Source organism: Corapipo altera, unplaced genomic scaffold (assembly GCF_003945725.1).
Source record: "Corapipo altera isolate COAL_440 unplaced genomic scaffold, ASM394572v1 268, whole genome shotgun sequence".
Taxonomy (NCBI): Eukaryota; Metazoa; Chordata; class Aves; order Passeriformes; family Pipridae; genus Corapipo; species Corapipo altera.
In genome coordinates this window covers 9,782,002-9,800,014 of record NW_020884901.1, presented here as the reverse complement: position 1 = coordinate 9,800,014, position 18,013 = coordinate 9,782,002, and the positions used below count along the sequence as shown (strand labels likewise).

The following is an 18,013-nucleotide window of genomic DNA, read 5'->3' as shown; positions in this document are numbered from 1 at the left end:
CCCCCCCGGGCTGTCACCCCCCAGCCCGCGACCCCCGCTCGGGCTGTCGCCCCGCAGCCCGCGGTTTCTCCCCGGGCTGTCACCCCCGAGCCCGCGGTCCCCCAGCCCGCCCCGGCTGCCCCCCGGGCCGCAGCCCCTCAGGCGGTTCCCGCCGCCCCCAAGGCTGCAGCCCCCCAGGCCAACTGCTTCCTCCACAAGATCAGCTCCAACTCGTTCACCGTCACCCCCCGGGGGCAGCCCCCCGGCGCCCGCGTCCCCGAGCCCGGAGCTGTCCCCGCGGGCCGCCCCGCGCCGCCCAAGGGGCCGCCAGTGCCATCCGCCAGCCCTTCCCATGCCAGAGCCAACGCCAGGAGGCCAAAGCCAGAGGAGGCCGAGGCGGCCGTGTCGCCCCTGCCCAGTGCCAGTCTGGCCCCCAGTGCCACCGGCGCCACTCAGCCGCTCTCCGCCTCAGCCCCCCGGGCCGGGGGCTCCTTCGAGATCCACCCGGCCCCCAAGCCCGACCTGGCGGCCATCCCAGCCCACGACCTGCAGGCTCAGGCTCTGGCCAAGCTGCGCCTGAATTCACGCAATTCCTTCCTGTTCGTGCCCCGCCGGGAGGGCGGCCCGGCTCGGCCCCCGGCCCACATCGCCCGGCCGGGGCCACCGCCACCGCTCTCGGAGGAGAAGGCAGCGAAGGAGCCCCCGAGGGCTCCCGCCCCGGAGCAGGAGGAGCCCGCCGCTTCCCCGCCGGCTCCTCTGGACCCGCTGGTACCTGTGACTTACATCGATGACATTGTGGAGCCGGACAGTGGGGAGGTTTCTCCCAGGGCCGGCTCGACTGCGAGGACGGGGAGCTTGGATCAGCCCGGAGGAGCTGGCCCTGACCTGGAGATGGAATTCTCCTCCGTGCCCCTCTACAGACCCCACTCTGCCCCCCACCAGAGGGGAGGCAGCACATTCACTGTCGTGCCCAAAAGGAAGCCCGTTGCCTCGGGGCTGCAGACTCTCACTGATGCCAGCGGAAGACCGCAGCGGGAGGAAGAGGATGAGGAGGAGGAGAGCAAAGGAAGGGGCAAAGCCATGGAGAACGCTGATGGGCCCCAGGTGGGGATACCCCATAAAAAGCGCTACCCCTCGGTGAACGAGATCGAAGTGATCGGGGGGTACCTGTCTCTGGAGAGGTCCTGCATGAGCAAGACGGGCTCCCGCCGCAAGAAGGTAATAACTGCCCGGGACACCTCTGTGCTGAACAGCCAGGCTGGACGTGGCTACTTTTGGCCTGTCTGTCCATGAGGCACCGGGTGGGAAGATGAGAAGTGTGTTTGGGAAGATAGGCTTGATCCTTTTGGGAGCCAGAGGCCGCTCTCGGTGAGGGGGCACTGGGTGCTGTTCCACAAAGCAGCTGAGGGTGGGATGTGCCCTGTGATAACTGCAGGGCCTCTCCCACCCCGTCCCCTCTTGGAGATATGATAACAGAAAGTGAAATATTTCAGATATTTAGGAAGTCAGGGTGAGTTGCACGGTTTGAACAGCTGTGGGCTTTCCCTCCAGCTCTGCTCGCTTGTGTCTGCGGGTGCTGGACATGTTGAGCTCCCCGTGGTCACTTGGGCAGCGTGGCATTGGCGTCCTCCCCGCATTAGTGATCTATTGATAGAGGCTCAAGAATTAGGTCTCGATTAGGCAGAAAGAGATCAGCAAGAACTTAACTCCCCTTGATAGGATTATACCACCTGCGTGGTCTGGATGTGCAGCTACAGCTCTGAAGATCCATGAGATGTCGATTGCTCCGAGTGCCTTCGGACTGAATGCCAGATTTTCTCACTGCTTGGGATCTAACTTGGATCCTTGAGAGCCCTACATTGAGAACTAATCTTTGTAGGGCTTGGTGAAAAGCAGCTGGATGTGATAAGAGGAGGAGTGGGTGTGTTGTTGGGCTCTGAAAGCAGCACACTGAGGTGACAGATCCTGACTTCTAAGCTGCAACTTGACATGTTTTCCCATAGCAGGAAGAGTTGTTTGACATTCCCGTTACCTAAATCCAGCTAGATGGCTGATGGACTGAATCCACACGGGTGCCTGAGGCACTGAGCATTATAAGTTGAGGAAATCCTTTGAGCAGGATGCATCTCATTTGAAGGGAGACAGGGAGTGCTGCTTCCCTGGCTTAATGCTGTTAAATTCCTTCCTGAGCACATGCAGCCTGTGTTAATTTGATGGTGACTAATGCAGGGAGCAGGTCTGGACCACGAGCACCTTGAAATCCAGAATAAGCAAATGAGGAGCGATGATTGTTGCTCAGTGCTCCTGAAGTTTTATCTTGTTCTCTACAGGGAAATGCTTGGTCTGACTGGAGTTGTTCTGTTTAAACACCTGCTGGCTTGAACCCATTCCAGCTGTTTTCTTGGCTCTGCTCAGTTCAGTTTGGGGTGTTAAACAGATTTACACCAAATCAGGTGTGTGCTCTAAATGGTGAAAATATCAATACGACATGTTACAGTTATGTGTGCTTTTAGGATGGAGCAGAAGGTACAGAGGGAACCTTGTGGGACAGCCATGCTTGGGTAAGCCCTGCTCCTGATGCAGCCAGGGAGCTGATTCCTCTGAGCAGGGAGTGCTGCAGGGGCACAAAGAACAGAGCCAAACCAATTCAGTGGTGCACATTGGAAGCTATCCTTAACATTACAAAATGAAGGGAGGGAGATGAGGACAAGGACGGTGCAGCGACTGAGTTGTTTTTAAGTTGGTCAAACACCAGAACAGGAACCCCAGAGAAGTCGTGGCATCTCCAACCTTGGAGCTGTCTGAAACTTGCCTGGGGAAAGCCTTGAGCAACTGGCAAGTCAGACCTGCTTAAGGCAGGAGTTGGGACGAGAGACCTCCAGAGGACCTTTCCTAACCAAAAATATCATGATATTGGTTAAGAGCTGTTCTGTCTGTGTTGGATTTGTGTGACATTGGGCACGTCATGGAGCTTCTCTGCCCATGTTCTTATCAGCTTAATGGCATTAACTGTCCCACTGTGCACATGAGGTGCTAAATACTGCAAGGTGCACACACAGCTCTAAACAGCCTTCGGGGGGATGTCCTGCATGAGAACTTGTGTAAACATCTGGGTTTGGAGAGGAGATATGTAACAGACAGTTCCTGCTCTGCCTTTTAATATTGCAGAGCTCAGGAGACTGAAACAAATGGGGACCCTTTGGAAACTAAGATCCAACTTAAGGAGAAGTAGTAGAGACAGAAGTTTCTGGGTGAAATTAAATGTGGTGATGTAGTGGGAGAAACACTCGTTTTTCTTTCAGTTCCCTTCTTGCTCGGAGTGGCAAGTACAGGGTTTGACTCTGCAGACAGTGTTTAGAAGATGCTGATGCTGGAGCAAATGGAAAGATTTCTGTTTACTCTTGACCTAGAGGATGTTTGTGGCTTTTACTCTGGGTAATAAGGCTGAGAGTTGATGCCTGAAAAGGAAGGAGCTCGTATTAGGATGCATTCCTTGGTTTCTTCCCAAGAGATCGCTGTGTGTCGCCAAGGCAACAGGCCAAAAACAAGGGTTCTGTTTTGTAGCTGTGTAGGGGTTTTCAGAAACTAGATTTTGGCCTGAATTGGGCAGAAGCAGAGGGATCCTGTCATCTGAGAGCTCAAACCAAAGCCCCCTTCTCTTTTGGGGTATCAAAATCAAACCTGATGCTGGTTTTAGTGAGCACCTACCTGTGTCTCTTGGGGTGAATGAGCCCACCTTTCCAAACCTTGCCTTGGATTTGCTCAAGGAAGCAGTGTTTAGGGAACCTTTGATGACTTGGAAAATGTCAGTGGTTTGCTGGTGCCCAGCAGGGATCTGGGAGAGATAAAAACCAGGTCTAACACATGCTGATCCACATGCTGTGGATCAGTGGGTGTCTGTATGTACAGCCAGGGCTCATGATTTATTAGGAGGGAGGGAGGGAGGCAGCCCTGGCAGTTGGACCCTCTGTTCTCTGACTTGCAAATGGTGTTTTGCTTGAAATGTGGGAATTCGGCCTCTCTTTTCATCCCCACGTCTGGCCACTGATTGCCTGACTGTAGTAAAGATCCAGCAAAATGGAGCTGAGGAGGTCCACGTCCTCTGGCCCACATCCTGCCTGGCTTTTTGGAGTGGGAGGGTGGCTGGGACAGGCTGGGAGCAGGTTCCAGCACTGCTTTGGGGTGCACAGAGGGAGCTCCAGCACCTGCCCTGGACTGCTGGCAGTCTGCAAGACTTGTGACTTTGCTGTGGCCTGAAGGGATTCTGCTGGTGTGCAAGAAATTTCGGGAAAAACAGCTTTATTGCTCCTTCCAGACCTTCAAATATGTGAAGCAGCTGTTAGTTTTGGAGTTGGAGCTGGGTCTTGGTGAGGGGGAGAGAGATGCTGTTCCTGTGTCAGGATAACCATTTCCCAGCTCTCTTGTGCAACTGGAGCTGCTGTGGTGGGACAGGCAGTGCCCACCCAGGGCTTGAAGGTCAGTGTGGGGCTGTGTGTGATGGGACACAGCAGGATCTGCAGCTGTGCCCATCCTGGAGATCGGGCTGCCTGTGTGGGCAGGGAGCTTTTTGTCCTCCTGTGGGGTTCAGGGGCCCTTGAGGACTCTTCATCTGCTCTTGTGGCTGTTTTGAGGCCTCTCCAAGGTGTGCCAACATTAGTTCAGATAAAGCAGTGGGAGTGTGACTCAGTTTGAGGACTCAGTGACCGTTTCCAGCTCCGAACGGATGTGCTGGGCAGCTGCTGGAGGAGCCTGGCTGAGCTGTCAGCTCCGGTGGGGAGGACAGGATACGAGCACAGGGGTGGAAGGAGACCTACTGACCTTTATTCTAAACCAGGAGTGGGGCAGAGGATGCAGAGCACTGCTGTGACCTCTGCTCAGGGCTCCTGTTTGTTATGGCAGAGAACTAAAAGCATTTCTGCTCCATAGCCCTGGGAGGAAGGGAAGGCTTTGCTGCAGGATGTGGATCTCTGGGATCTCAGAGGATAAAATCTACCTCGGCTGAGCTGAAAAGAGTCAATGGTGGTTTGGTCACCTGCCAGAACAACGCACAATAACACTGTCAGTGAGATAGAAATCTGGGTTTCTGCAGAGCATGTGACTGGCATGTTGGAGCGAGAGCTTGGGAAGGACAGCAAACTGCGGAGCCAGCCGGGCTCCTGAGGAGCAGCCACTGCCTTTAGGCTTCATGCTCTCATCTCCTTGGAGGCTGGACTCTGCTGGGGAGGTCCTGTGGCTGCAGCACTTGCCCTGACTGTGCTCCTTCCACGTGTCTTGTCACTCCTGCGCTTCATCCCGAGTCACAGCATGTTTGTCCTCTCCAGGGAAAGTCACTTCTGGCCAGGCCACCCAAAGTCCTGTGAGTAACAGGACCTGAGAGCCAACACTCAGCAGGTTGTTGGTGATTTTAATGTGTTTTTCCTGTCACAGCTGGTGGTTTGCCATGTGCTGGCAGGCGACCCTCAGCCCTGTGTGAGCAGGGATTACGGGAACAAGGCTGGTGGGATCCAAACAGTTGGGGGTCTGATGCTAAATTGTCTTCAAAGATGTTCAACTGAACTTCAAAACGTTCCAGCTTATGTGGACTTCAGCAGGGTCCATTTCCTAATGTTCTGAGCTGCGTAATGCCTGAATGTAGCTTCCAAATTCCCACTTAAATGTCTGTTAAAAAATTGTTCTTAATATCCCTCAGTTTTCATCATGGGCAGGATTGGGCAGCAGCTTTGTTGGTCTAACCAGCTGAACTTCTTGCTCTGCAGTTCTCCATCATCTCAGCTCTGTTGGGGATGGTCTCCTGTGAGAACCAGGTGTAGGCTCAGGATGCTGGCAGGGATGAACACTTCCAGCTATTGCCCAGACCTGTTTGGAGCAAGTCTGCACAGTGGGGAGTCTAAACATCAGTGTCTGCCTGAAGTATTTTTTTGCAATATATAACACAATTAAATTAACCATAACCCAAGTAAGTTAATGTGGTGGTAGAAGGAAAAATCTCTCTGCAAAAATTCCTTAGATTAATTATGTCATCTCTCTTTTGGAGGGATCAGGGCAGAGATTTGTGTTCTTTAGGTCTGAGAGAGCTGCATTCTTGTTCTGTTTTCTGTCTCTGGCTGTGCTCTGCTGGGGCAGATCCATCTGCCACTTCTAAGGAGGAGCTGTGGCAGTATCTGACATGAATGTATTGCATTTTTGGTAGATGAGGTCAGCAGTGATAAGTCATGCTCAGGAAATAAGGTCTTGGATGAGGAGGCACAGTCCCTCCCCTGCAGGGGCAATCTCTGTTAGCTGTCAGATATCAGCAGGCTCTTTCACCCAGACAGGGCCATTTCCCTGCCCTTTTCTAATTCTGCTGGTTTTTACCCTGTGGTGTTGATGGTTGAAGACTCTAGAAATCAGAATTTGCTGTGATTATATCTTTTAAACCACTTCACAAGCTGCACCCAAGGCTGGTGGTGGGGCAGTAGGGTTTTTTTGATTTCACCCCTGCCTGCCAGCTGCTTGAAGTGCTGGTGCTTTGTTGTATGAAACCCTGGCAGAGCAGATGAGTCAGATTTATCTCATCTCTGTAGTGGGAAACTTTCTGTGACTGAGGTTCTCCATGGCCTCACCACTCCCATGCTTCACCTCGTGCTGTAGCAACAGCCTGAGCTGCTCCAGATTCCCCTGGTTTTCTTCCTCCCATCCCCTGTTGCTGTCACCAGTGAGGGGAACGGGACAGAAGAGCGAAAATAGAAACTCTGAGGCAAATTAGAGGCAAGCCTGGCTTTGAGGCTGGTTAGGATGTGCCCAGGGCTCAGCCTGCCCCAGAGCTCGAGAGGAGATTTGAAGTACTTTGTGCTCTGAAGTCTAATCACAAGGATTACAGTTAACCTTATCTTAATCAGTTTCCTTAATCTGTGGACCAGATTGGAGACAGTTTATAATTTCCTTCTATCGCAAGGATTCAGCTTGTCTTGGGTTTGGGGTTTCCTGCCCACTCTGTTTTTTTCCAGTACATGGTCACGGTGTTCCTGAGAGGAGCAGAGGAAGGACACGCTCAGCCTGCTGGGGCAGGGATCCTGCTGGTCTGTCTTACATGTGGGGAACGGTAGGAAGAGTTAAAATGTTTAGTTTCTTGGTTCAGTGGCAGCAAAGGAACTCTCTGTAAGAGCTGCTGCAGCAACATCACCTCAGGGGTTGTGCTCACCCCCCTCCCAAGTGAAACCTGCGTTTAAAACCTATTTAGAACCCAGCCTCCTCCTCGTGACTGCAGTGGGATGTGGGTATGGCATGAGGCTGGGAGGATGTCACCGTTGGGACAGTTTGTGTAGGAAGAGTCATGTGAAGCATCTGTATCACACAGAGCAGCTTCACAAACATCCTGGGAAAATCTGCACTGGAGGAACTCGGTGCTGATGTTTTCCGAGAAGTGCCCTTTGGATGATCTTGGGAACTTGGCAGGATGGAGCTGCTGGGCTTTGGGCACTGGAAGGAATGTAAGCAAGCTGGAGGAAATATCTCAGACACAATGACAGCAAAACACTTGTGTGCTCAGGGAAATGATATCTCTTGCAGCTGGTGAAAATGCAGGGCTGAGTCAGGCAGATCCCTGGGGCTCCTGGGGAACCTGCTGCACTTCCCATTGGGGAAGCACCTTTTGCATGTTCAGAGTGGAGAAAAAGGGCAAGAGAGACATGGACTCTTGTCATGCAGGGGATACTGTGCACATCACTGAAGCCTTTTGGTCCTGAAGTCTGGAATGAGCTCCTTGGCGGGGTGGGAAATAATTCTGTTCCCATGGAATGATGCTCCAGCGGGTCCCATTCCAGCACCAAACCAAGGCATTTGAGCTGGTTTGAGTTGCTGTTTGAGTTGCTCTGGGCAGTCTGGGTTGCACAGAAATGCTTGTGGGTGGCAACCCCCAGTGCTGCCCCACATTGTAGCCACAAGTGGTGTGGTCAGAGCTGCCTGCAAAGCAGAGTCCTCTGCTGGTGGGGAATTCTGGCTGTTGTTTATGAAGACACCAAGTCTTGACACCAATTGTACCTTGTTTATCCTGCTCTCTTTGTGTATTCAGAGGAGGCTTGTTTCATAGATGTAGGGAGATTTGTCCAATTCTTAAGGGCCAAGGAAGTAATATTTGAATTGCTTGTTAAGCTGTGGGAGGCTCTGGCTCCTCTGCCTGCAGATGTGAGGAGGAATAAAGGATTCTCTGGTGAATGGCTGCTCTGTGCCCTGGCACACTGGGGCTCCAGCTGTGGTTGTTTGGGCTCTGGAATCTCTCCTTGTCCAACGCAGTCGAGGGAAGAGTTAACCAAGCTGCCTGTCCTGTGATGCTCCCAGGGCTGTCCCCACCCTGTCACTTCTCATCAGGAACTTGAAACTTGCCCCTGTCTTGCACGAGGAGTTTAATATTTCGAATCTCCATGCATGGCTCCTGTCTGCCATGTGCTCCAGCATATTGATTACACAGGGCTGGCTGTGTGGGTTGCCTTGTAAATGGAGACTTTCTTGCTTTGCCTTGTGGCTTGGGAGCTGGGAAGTGATCCTGGAGAAAACCTCTCCTTTGCCAGCCACACAGGGCTTCCCTGACACGCTCCTGCTGTAAATCTTTAGTGCCCTTAGCTCTGCTCAGTAACTGTGGTGCAGTTAATAGCTGAGCAGAAGTCAGTGCTGCTCTTAGGAAACACTTCTTGGAAAAGATGATCACACGTGATCGAGTGAGCCTGTGGTGATGCAGCCAACTCCAGTTCCCCAAAATTATTCTTTTTGTGCAGAATGACAGAAAAGCACATTTCTGAAGTGCCATGTGCAGTTTCCTGGGCATACTTAGGCTGCTTCAGCCATAGCAGAACAGGGTTAATCCGATACAGGAGCCGAGCATCAAGTCCCCTGAGTTCCTAGGGATACTTGTCAGGGAAAAACCCCTTATTCCTGTGTCAAGGAAAGGCTTGAGAGGTGCAAAAGCTCCTTATCTTCTCTGAATCATAGCAAATGCCCTGGTCATGTGCTGATGCTACTGCAGTCCCCAGGGTACTATTCCAGGCTGCTGCACATAGTTTCAACAGTTTGGGCTGACACATGACCGTGTTTTCAGGACAAGTACAGGCACGTAGACAAGCTCATTGCTAACTCTAAGGAAGTGGCTCATTTTCTCTTATCTAAAACTTTCTTTCCAGGGGAATTGTCTAGATCATTGACTGCAGGTTGCTATAAAAAAAAAAAAAAAAAGGAAGGTTTCTGCTCTTCTGCCTCCTTTTAGTAAATCTGGTGCTCTGTGAGAATGGTCAGGTGGGAGGACCAGGGTATAAACCCTTTGGAGATCTTTTCCACCATAAAATACCTGCTTCTGCCCTCTGTTTCCAGTGTCAAAAGCAGTTATTTGTCCATGCAGAGACCTTCCCTCTCACCCCATGGCAGCTGGGAGGTTGTTCTGGTGTTTAGAAGGGTCCTGAGCTCTGCTGGGGGCAGAGCCTCCATCAACCAACCCAGTGGGTTTGCTCTTTGAGCAGTTTTCCTGCCCAGCCCAGGGGGCTGTTTGCAAACCTCCCAGGGGTGCCCTGTGTGTACAGGCTTCCCCCAGCTGGCTGCTGCAGTGCCAGGTGTCAGGTGGGATGTCCTTGTGCTTTCATGCTGTCCACCCAATCTTTAGACAACCAGTGCAGCAGCTCAGTGTAAGACTGCACAGGAACACAAGGTTCTCCCAAACGCTCACTTTGTTCATGCTTGATCTCTGAGATTCACTCATGCTGAATGGTCCTCCCTCCCTGCAGATACCAGCCAAGCCCTCTGTGCCGTTGCTGAGAGAGGAGGAGGCACTGGATTGATCAGGTGTGAAAAGCTGCTTTAAATCACACCCAGCAGCACTTGGCAGCCCACACGTGTCCTGGGGGGTCAGAGCAGTCCCTGGGTTTGTCACTTGGGAATTATGTTGCTTGAGGAGAGAGGATGATCAGAGGAAAACTAGTACCTGAAAAGAAGAATCTTGATCTCTGGTGCTGCTCAGCTGTTTGGATCTGGTGAAGCACTTGGTGGATTGGGTGCTGTGGGATATCAGTATTATGCTGACTCTGACTGTCCCTGCTGGAATAGAGTTAAAGGGTGATTTTGTTGGTCTCTTTTAATGCCTAGAACATTTATTTTTTTCTGACTCTTACAAGGTGAGGATTTGGATTGCAAAGAAGTTCCTATTTAAAAGGTGCAAACACCCTACATAATCATTTGGGCTTTGCCTCATCAGCCAAGAAGCAAATGTGATAATGGGTGTAGAAGAGAAAAGCCACACTAAAGAGATTGCTTCCAGAGCTGAGGATGCAGATTAACCCCAGGAGACTTCCAGAGAGATCCCTGGTGTGAGAAGCCATCGGGTGTTTGCTCTGTCATTAAAACTGCCTTGCAGACTTTCCCACCTCCCTTTTGGAGGTATCTGCTGACTGTCATTGCTTATGTCATAGGTCGGGCTCTATAAATTGGTTATTTTTATTTCTGATAAGTCTCTGTCCATGAGGCCTCTCTGGTGGTTGGTCTGGAAGCAGCCTGCCCTGAAAGAAGGTTGACTTTTGTTTTCTTTTCTAAATGAGCCTTGTATGACTACTCAAATTTACGCACGTTGGGCAATGTTTACCCTGCCTTCTCTTTTCCTGCCTCTCTTTTATTACTCATTACTGTTCAAATCCTAGCAAATAAATAAATGGTTCTTGCTATGGCAACAAGAATCTGTTGGCTGAGCAGCACAATATCCCCTGGAAAGCCTGCTTTGCTCTTCCCAGCATGTCTCTGATTGCTGGGCAGAGTATTAATATATAGATATATGGGTTGGTTTGTGACACAGTTGTGGGTGAAGCCTTCAGCTGAGTGAAGAGTGACAAATCCCTGCAAACATCCACAGCTGAAGGGTGCAAAATTCTTCCTTGCCACAACTGGCAGCTGCTGCTGGGGCAGAAATGGGGAAACCAGTGCTGAGACACGTTGAGCAGAGCCCTCTGGCTGGGCTCCAGCATGCTTGGCTCTGCTGGGAGACACTTTTCTTCTAAAGAAACGTCCCCTCTTGCCTTTTGTGTTCCCATAAAAGCCTCAGTGGTCTGGCAAGGGGCTGCTGGCTGTGCAAACCTGTTGTCTATGCCATTGCTGGGCTCTTGATTTTCCTATTTAAATGGTTCCTGGGACTGAAGCTGCCTGTGTTCCCCACACAGTGCTCAGTTCTGCTCTGTAGCTGCTCTGTTTCTTCAGGCAGCTCCGCTCCTGTGTCCCCTGGTTTTGCCTGAGCATGTCACCCCTCCCTCGTCTTTTGGGTCAAGCTTGGGTTGTGCTTCCCCGAAAGCACGTCATGCTTGGGAAGGGCAGCTCGGCACGTTCACTGCTCTGGTTTTAGTGCTCTGCACGGGCAGGGCTGACTGAGCTCCCTGCACTCCTTCCCTGGGCCAGCTCCGGGTTGTTCCTTGTGTTTGCTCTGCCTGGGTGTGTCCAGAGCTTTATTGCAGCTCTGTGGGGCTCTGCTGGTGCTCAGGAGCAGGCTGTGGGTGCAGAGGGTGGGACACCCCCCCGGTGTGGTTTCTGGGGTTTGTGCCATGGTGCAGCCGTGCCACGCACGACTGGCTGCTGTGAACTTCGGTGTGTGTTGCTGGGGCAGCAGGTTGTCTTGTCCTGAGCTGTCCCCAGCTGTCCCTGGGTGTGTGGGGCTGCACTGCTGTGGTTAATGATTGCTCTGTGTGAATGGCTCCAGCACTGCCTCCTGCACAGGTGCCTGGGGACTCCAGCAGGACACCCAGCCCTGCTCCAGGAGCAAGCATGGCCCCGGATGAACTGGCTGTGGGAAGTGGGAGCTGTGTGAGTTCAGGGCTGTTGGGGTGTTGCCTCTGGGCACTGGGTCACTTCTGCTGCGTTCTGCTCTTTGGTTTTGCTCCCTGGTGAGGCTGTTTCCTCCTCCAGCACTACACGCAACTTTGGTCCAAACTGGACTCAAAGTAATTTTTCTCAGAGATTTCCTCCAGATAACAGAAAACCAGGAACACTCAGTTCCATCTCCCAAGCTTAAATTCTAAATCTAAGGCATATCTCTCCCGTCTCCTTTGTTTTCCATGTTTAGCCAAGTAGTTCTTACCCTTCAGTGCAGTTGCCAGCACTGGTAAGCAGCCTGTGTGCAGTGCCTGGTTCTGGGATAGCTCCTGAGCCTCCAGGGCCCTGGGCACCTCCACTCTCTGGCCCTCATGCCTGGCAGTGTGGCTCGTCCCCAGTACAGACACCACATTGTGAGCAGTCACAGCCTGGCTCGGATCAGGGAGCATCTAGGTCAGCAGCAGGGATGAGAAATTCAGGGAACAGCAACTGGGATGCTCTAATCTTCAGGACCATTTTATTCCAACCCCATTTTATTCCAACTTGTCTGAAGTTTAATCACTTTTCTCCCCATGTGTCGTCTGGAGAAGGTCAGAGTGGCTCTGGGGCAGGGAATGGGGAAAGGCAGCTGGTTGCCCTCTGTGCTGTTTCCATCCTGGGAGTGTGTCCAAGGTACATCCCGTCCCGGGGTGCAGTGGCACCCCAAGTGTGCATCTGCAGTGTGGAGGAGGTGCACGTGCTCACTCTGTTACCCAGATTCGAGTTAAACTCCTCTTGCTGTTTTGCTGAAAAGCAGCAGTGAAATGCTCCCTGTCTGGCCCTGCAGACCCTGGTCCCCCATACTTCCCAGGTTCCACAGGCAGCACAGGGGGCACTGTGGCCCACTGGCAGCTCTGACCCCCGAGGACTTCAGCAGCCCCCACCAATGCTCCGGCCACTGGACAGGCAGAGACAGCTATTCCAGGGAATAGGTGCACCTGGCAGCACATGTGGTGCTTGAGAGCTGCCTGGGCCAGGTGCCACTTCCCAGCCCGTGGGGGAGTTTGGGTGTGAGAGTAACTGCAAATATGGCACAGGAGGTAAAAAATGTGCTGCCCTTGCTCCTTGCCAGTCGTTACACGGCATCTAGAGAGATCCATGCAGCTCCTGCCGCCTGTCACAAGCTCCCACGTCCTTTTAATTCTGTTTATAACCTTATTGTCTGGGTTTTAATTGTATTTAGAAGTAGAGGGATCACAACACCCTTTTAGACAGCTGCTCCTGAACCTTGATCCCTGTTGGCTGGATACTTCCCTACTTCTGGCATAAATCTATTCCTGGCAATTCCTCCTTGTTTGTCTGCTGTGTGCTGGCATCAGCAGCTCTCTGCTCCTTGGGGGTTATTGTCTGGTGTTCTTAAAGAGCTGTGGTGCTTTTTCTCAACCTGCACTTGTGCTGGTGGGAAGTTTTTGTCAGTGAATCTCCTCTGCACCTGTTGAGGTGACTTGTAACCAGATCCTTGGAGCACAGCGGTAGATAATGATTAGGACAGGACAGGCTGCAGGGGAGCAAACCCTTCCCTCAGCTTTTCTTTTCAGCTTGGAAGAGCATATCTGGAGTTATTTTCACCACCTGATGGGTGTTACAGGCAGGATGGAGCCAGGCAGTCCCTATTTCCAGCAGCTTCATTCCTGCTTTAAGCAGTATCCTAATGGTGATTACAATCCTGTAGCAAATCCAAAATTTTCTTCCTGTTCTTCACAGGTGATGAACTTGTCTTAGAGCAAGGGTTGGTCTTAAACATCATTCCATTTCTAGTGTTCTTGCTCTCTAGTTTTCTTCATGACCCATAAAATTCTGGTTTTCCCTTGATGTTTGAGTCACCTTCATTCCTCAATTCCTCCTTCATTCATTCACCTTCATTCTCCCAGTTACTGTGCAAAGGTCATTAGTGAGAATACTGAATGAAACTGGTTTCAAACCAGAACCTTGTCCAGTATTTTCCTTTCTCTGCTACCACCTGTTACCATCTCTCCTTTAGCTGTTTCCACCTTCTCACTTCTGGTATTAAGCCCTGTTTTATGTAGCTTAAATAACTCTTTGGCAGGATGTCCTCCTAAGACTGGAGTCCTGATCACCCATATTTCTGTAGTCTGGGCACACAAACGAGTTGTCAGGCATTAGCAATGTCACCTTTCCAACATGTGGATGTTTTCCTTTCCTGCTTGGCAACATTGATCTCGAGAGGGACACGCTGGCAGCTCCTCCTGGGTACTGGGCATCGGTGAGATGATGGTGAAGGGCAAAAAGCCAGAGGTGGTGTGGACCCCTCAGCCTCCTGCCTCCATCCCATCCATCTGGCTCTCTGTCAGCATGGCAAGAGATCCACCAAGGCACTGGGGAAGGGGTGGGGAGATATTCAGTCATTCCTATAAAGCAGGGTGCAGCCCTGGGGTGCAGTGGCCTGTGCCAGAGCCAGCGTTGGGATCAGTGGGTTCTTGTGCTGCTCTCTGACAATCCTGCTTTGCTGTTGTCTAGATGAAGATCTCCTTCAATGAGACAAGTTTGCAGACTATGTTTGAGTACCCCTCAGAGAGCTCCCTGGCAGAAGAGGAGGAGGAGGAGGAAGGCCATGCTTCGGAAACAGAGGAGGAAAAATCTTGCCCTTTCTACGTTCCACGCCCAAATGGCACTTTGCATCCCAGTACACCCAACTCAGGTGAGTGAGGCCCTGTGTTGGCACTATGGGGTTTCTGGTGGTGTGTGACACGGTCCATGTTTCCTACAGACCCTTATGGGGCTCCACGTGGGTGGAAATGCTAATGGAGGTGACCAGGGAACTGCAGCTGGGCAGCTTCCGTGCTGTCCCTGCCGAGATCCTGGCCCTGCTTCCTTTTGGGGTGGTGAGGAATATTTACACCAGCTTTCTCCTCCAGCAGATTTATCCAGCTACACCCCAAAGCACTCCGTGAAGTTCAGCGAGTGGCAGGAGCAGAAGTATGAGGGTCCTGCTGCAGAGGGACCCCTCCCAAAGGAAGCTGATTCCCATGGGAACCAAGAGATGGTGAGGCTTTAAATAAGGAAGTCTTGCTGTGCTGTCCTGTGGTGCTGGGGTTGTTCTGGGCAGTGGATGGGACGGATGTGCCTTTGTGTTCACTGTCCAGGGAGGTGTCACTGCTCCCAAAGGGACCAACACACGGTCCCACTGCCACTAACAGACCTGTCTCTCTGTGTGAATGAGACTAAAGGCAGCTGCACACTCTGTGCTCAGCACAGGAAAAACATGGACTTGTTGGAATAAGTCCAGAGGAGGCCACAGAGGTGCTCCAAGGGCAGGAGCCCCTCTGCTCTGGAACCAGGCAGGGAGAGCTGGGGGTGTTCATCTGGAAATCAGAAGGCTCCAGGGAGACCTGAGGGCCCCTTCCAGGGACTAAAGGGGCTTGTAAAAAAGAGGGAGATGGACTTTTTACATGGGTGGGTGATAGAACAAGGGGGAAAGGGTTTTAAACTAAAAGAGAAGAGATTTAGATTAGATTTTAGGAAGAAATTCTTCCCTGTGAGGGTGGGGAGGCCCTGGCACAGGTTGCCCAGAGAAGCTGTGGCTGCCCCATCCCTGGAAGTGTCCAAGGCCAGGTTGGACTGGGCTTGGAGCAACCTGGACTAGTGGAAGGTGACTCTGCCCATGGCTTTAAGGGTCCTTCCAATCCAAACTATTGTGGGATCCTGTGATAATCCAGGGCATATTTGGAGGGGGGAATTGATGCCCCGGGCAAGGTGCCAGTGCAGAGGCGTGGGTGCTCGTTCGCTCTGATTTCATGAGCCCTCCTCTCTCTCCACAGCTCACCCCGGCAGAGAAGGGCGGGCTCTCCGATTTCAGCAGCGAGCCCGCGCTCTATTTCTGACGGATTCATCGCCGGTCCTGCAGCAGCAGCTGCTGGGCAGGACGTGTCAGTGCACCCGCCCCGGCCCGGGACGGCACCCGCCGCCCTCCCGCCCCACTGTGCGCTGGATCCTGATGCCAAGGGGGGACCAGATGCTGTCGGGCATCTTCAGAGAATATTTGCACTGGATTTTGGGACCTAATTACTACTTTCGAGGCATATGATTTATTCTGCCTGTGGCCTTGCACATTCCTTGTTCAAGATCAGCTGCTGATTAGGCAAGTGTGTGAAGGGCAGAGCTTTAATCCTGGGATGGATGTTGATTCTCTCGGTGCTTATCTGAGTCCAGGCACTGTGTGGGGTCTGGACAGCTTTTGTAACACTTTTCCCATCAGAGGTCTCAGTGGAGAATGGCTCTGGATTTGGAGCACTGGGAGCATCTGAGCTGGATTCACAGCGTGGCTGTGATTTGACAGATAAGGTGTCAGTTTGGAAAACCATTGAAGGTTCATGGTTTGTTCTTGGCATGTTTCTGGGACTGGTTTCACTGAACCATCATGGAATTAATGTGCCAGTTACATGAACACCCTGTGAGGGAGGGGAGAGGAATGAATGCCTTTAGCTTTAGGTGTCATTTTTGCACCAATCTGTAACCAAGTGTCCAGGCTGCCTCGAGCCTCTTGAAAATTCCCAAACATTGGCCATAGCTTTGCTCTGTCCATACCCAATTTTGGCATCCAGTCTCTAGGAATTGCTGGTTGTGCTCCAGTTTGCCAGTTCCTCTTGTTGCTCTGTTCCAAATCTGACTGATCTGTCTTGGTTTGTGGGGAGGATTCCTTTGAACCACGCTCGCTCTGCTCCTCTAATCAAAGCACAGGAGGGCACTTTCACTCCTTAATTCTGCAGAACTTGAACAAGGAATGTGGGTTTTTTTGTTTTGTTTTTTTTCTAGGATTTTTATAGTTCTATTGTAATTGTTTAATGCAGCCAATATGCAAAGGAATCTGCTAGAATCTTCCATTTACATTTTCTACTACTGTAAACTCAGGGTCAAAATTGCACTCTGGAACAGATAGAACACTGCTGCTAATGTGATTTGTACTTTGGGATTAAAAGAGATGCAGTTGGAAAAGATCTGGCCTCTTTGGGCTTTATGGAATGAGTGGTACCCCAGCGTGGGGCTCTGTCCAAAGGAACAGGCTGGAATCTTTGATTAAATTTGATAATGTTTATTGGTTTGTCTGTTATACAGAGATGATGGATATCTACTCGAGGTCTGTGAACTGAAAATGCTCTGCATACCTTGCACTGGGTTTGGTGTGTATTGTAGCAGCAGGGGAAGGTTGTTCTGCTGAAAAACACAGTCAGGATTAAATGTTAGTACATACCTGCTTGTAGCTGTTCCCTTCTGTGCCTAAATACTTCTGGAAAGAGAACACACACACAGAAAAAGATGAGATACTCAGTAGTTTGTTAGATGTTGGCTGGAAGGGCCACAAAGGAACACTTGGCACCTCCTTGTCCTGTCCAGGCCAACTCAAGACCTGCTCCCTGCTTGATCTCCCAGGAGCAGGACATGTCTGCAGTGCACCTGCCTGGGACATGACACAGGCATGTGTCAGGTACTGTGGGTACTGGGGAATTCCATGTGTTATATGGAATACTTCAGGACAAGGTGCTGACACTGGGGTAGAATGAGGGGAAAATGCAAGGAAAATTTAAGGGGTAAGTTCTCAGCTGTGTGGAGTTAAAACACTGCCCACAGCCAAAGACCAGGGACTACGTTTGAAGAAAAGTTTTTTCACAGCTTTTTTAGCAGGAAAGGTCCCAGTGAGCATCCTTCCCTGTGGAAAAGCCCAGGTCAGTTTAAGGCAGCTCTGTTTGTAGAGTCACAGCTTAGCAAAACTGCAGGTGGTAAGGCAAAAGCTGCTTTCAGCTCAAGTTAGGGACAAGGTGTCTGAATTAGTCCTGACTTCATTCTGCTATGGATCAATGAGGAATGCTAAAGCCAACAATATCCTGCAGCTTGTTCCCCTGACCTCAGGCAGCTGAAACACTGCTCTGGTACTCGTTGTGCTGTACCCTGAGTTGACTCAGTGCCTGCAGCCCCGTGGGCAGGACAGGCTCAGGAGCTGGGGGATGCAGCACGTGCTGCCCTGTGTGCTGCTGGCTCCTCTGCTCCTTCCTCCAGCTCTCCTGCTCTACCCTGCCCCTGATTCACACCTCACCCAGCACTGCCTTTGTGCTCCCCAGCTCTGCTCTGATCCCTGTCAGTGCCAGGTACCCTGAGCTCACTCCTGGCAGGGCAAGGTGAGTGCTGTTCTGAGGGCAGAAGCAGCTTCAGGATCACTGTGCTCAAAATAAAG

The 18,013-nt window shown here is 51.6% G+C and overlaps 1 protein-coding gene across 1 annotated transcript in view; it reads left to right on the top strand.

The window, feature by feature from the left end:
• Nucleotides 1-17,034, top strand: part of TPRN (taperin) — a 17,783-nt gene extending 749 nt beyond the window's left edge. The window contains exons 2-5 of the mRNA XM_027650304.1: nt 25-1,197; nt 14,305-14,485; nt 14,706-14,830; nt 15,606-17,034. Coding sequence (XP_027506105.1) covers nt 25-1,197; nt 14,305-14,485; nt 14,706-14,830; nt 15,606-15,668 — 1,542 coding nt within the window. The 3' untranslated portion in view covers nt 15,669-17,034. The remainder of the gene's footprint in view (nt 1-24; nt 1,198-14,304; nt 14,486-14,705; nt 14,831-15,605) is intronic.
• The last annotated feature ends 979 nt before the right edge of the window (nt 17,035-18,013 follow it).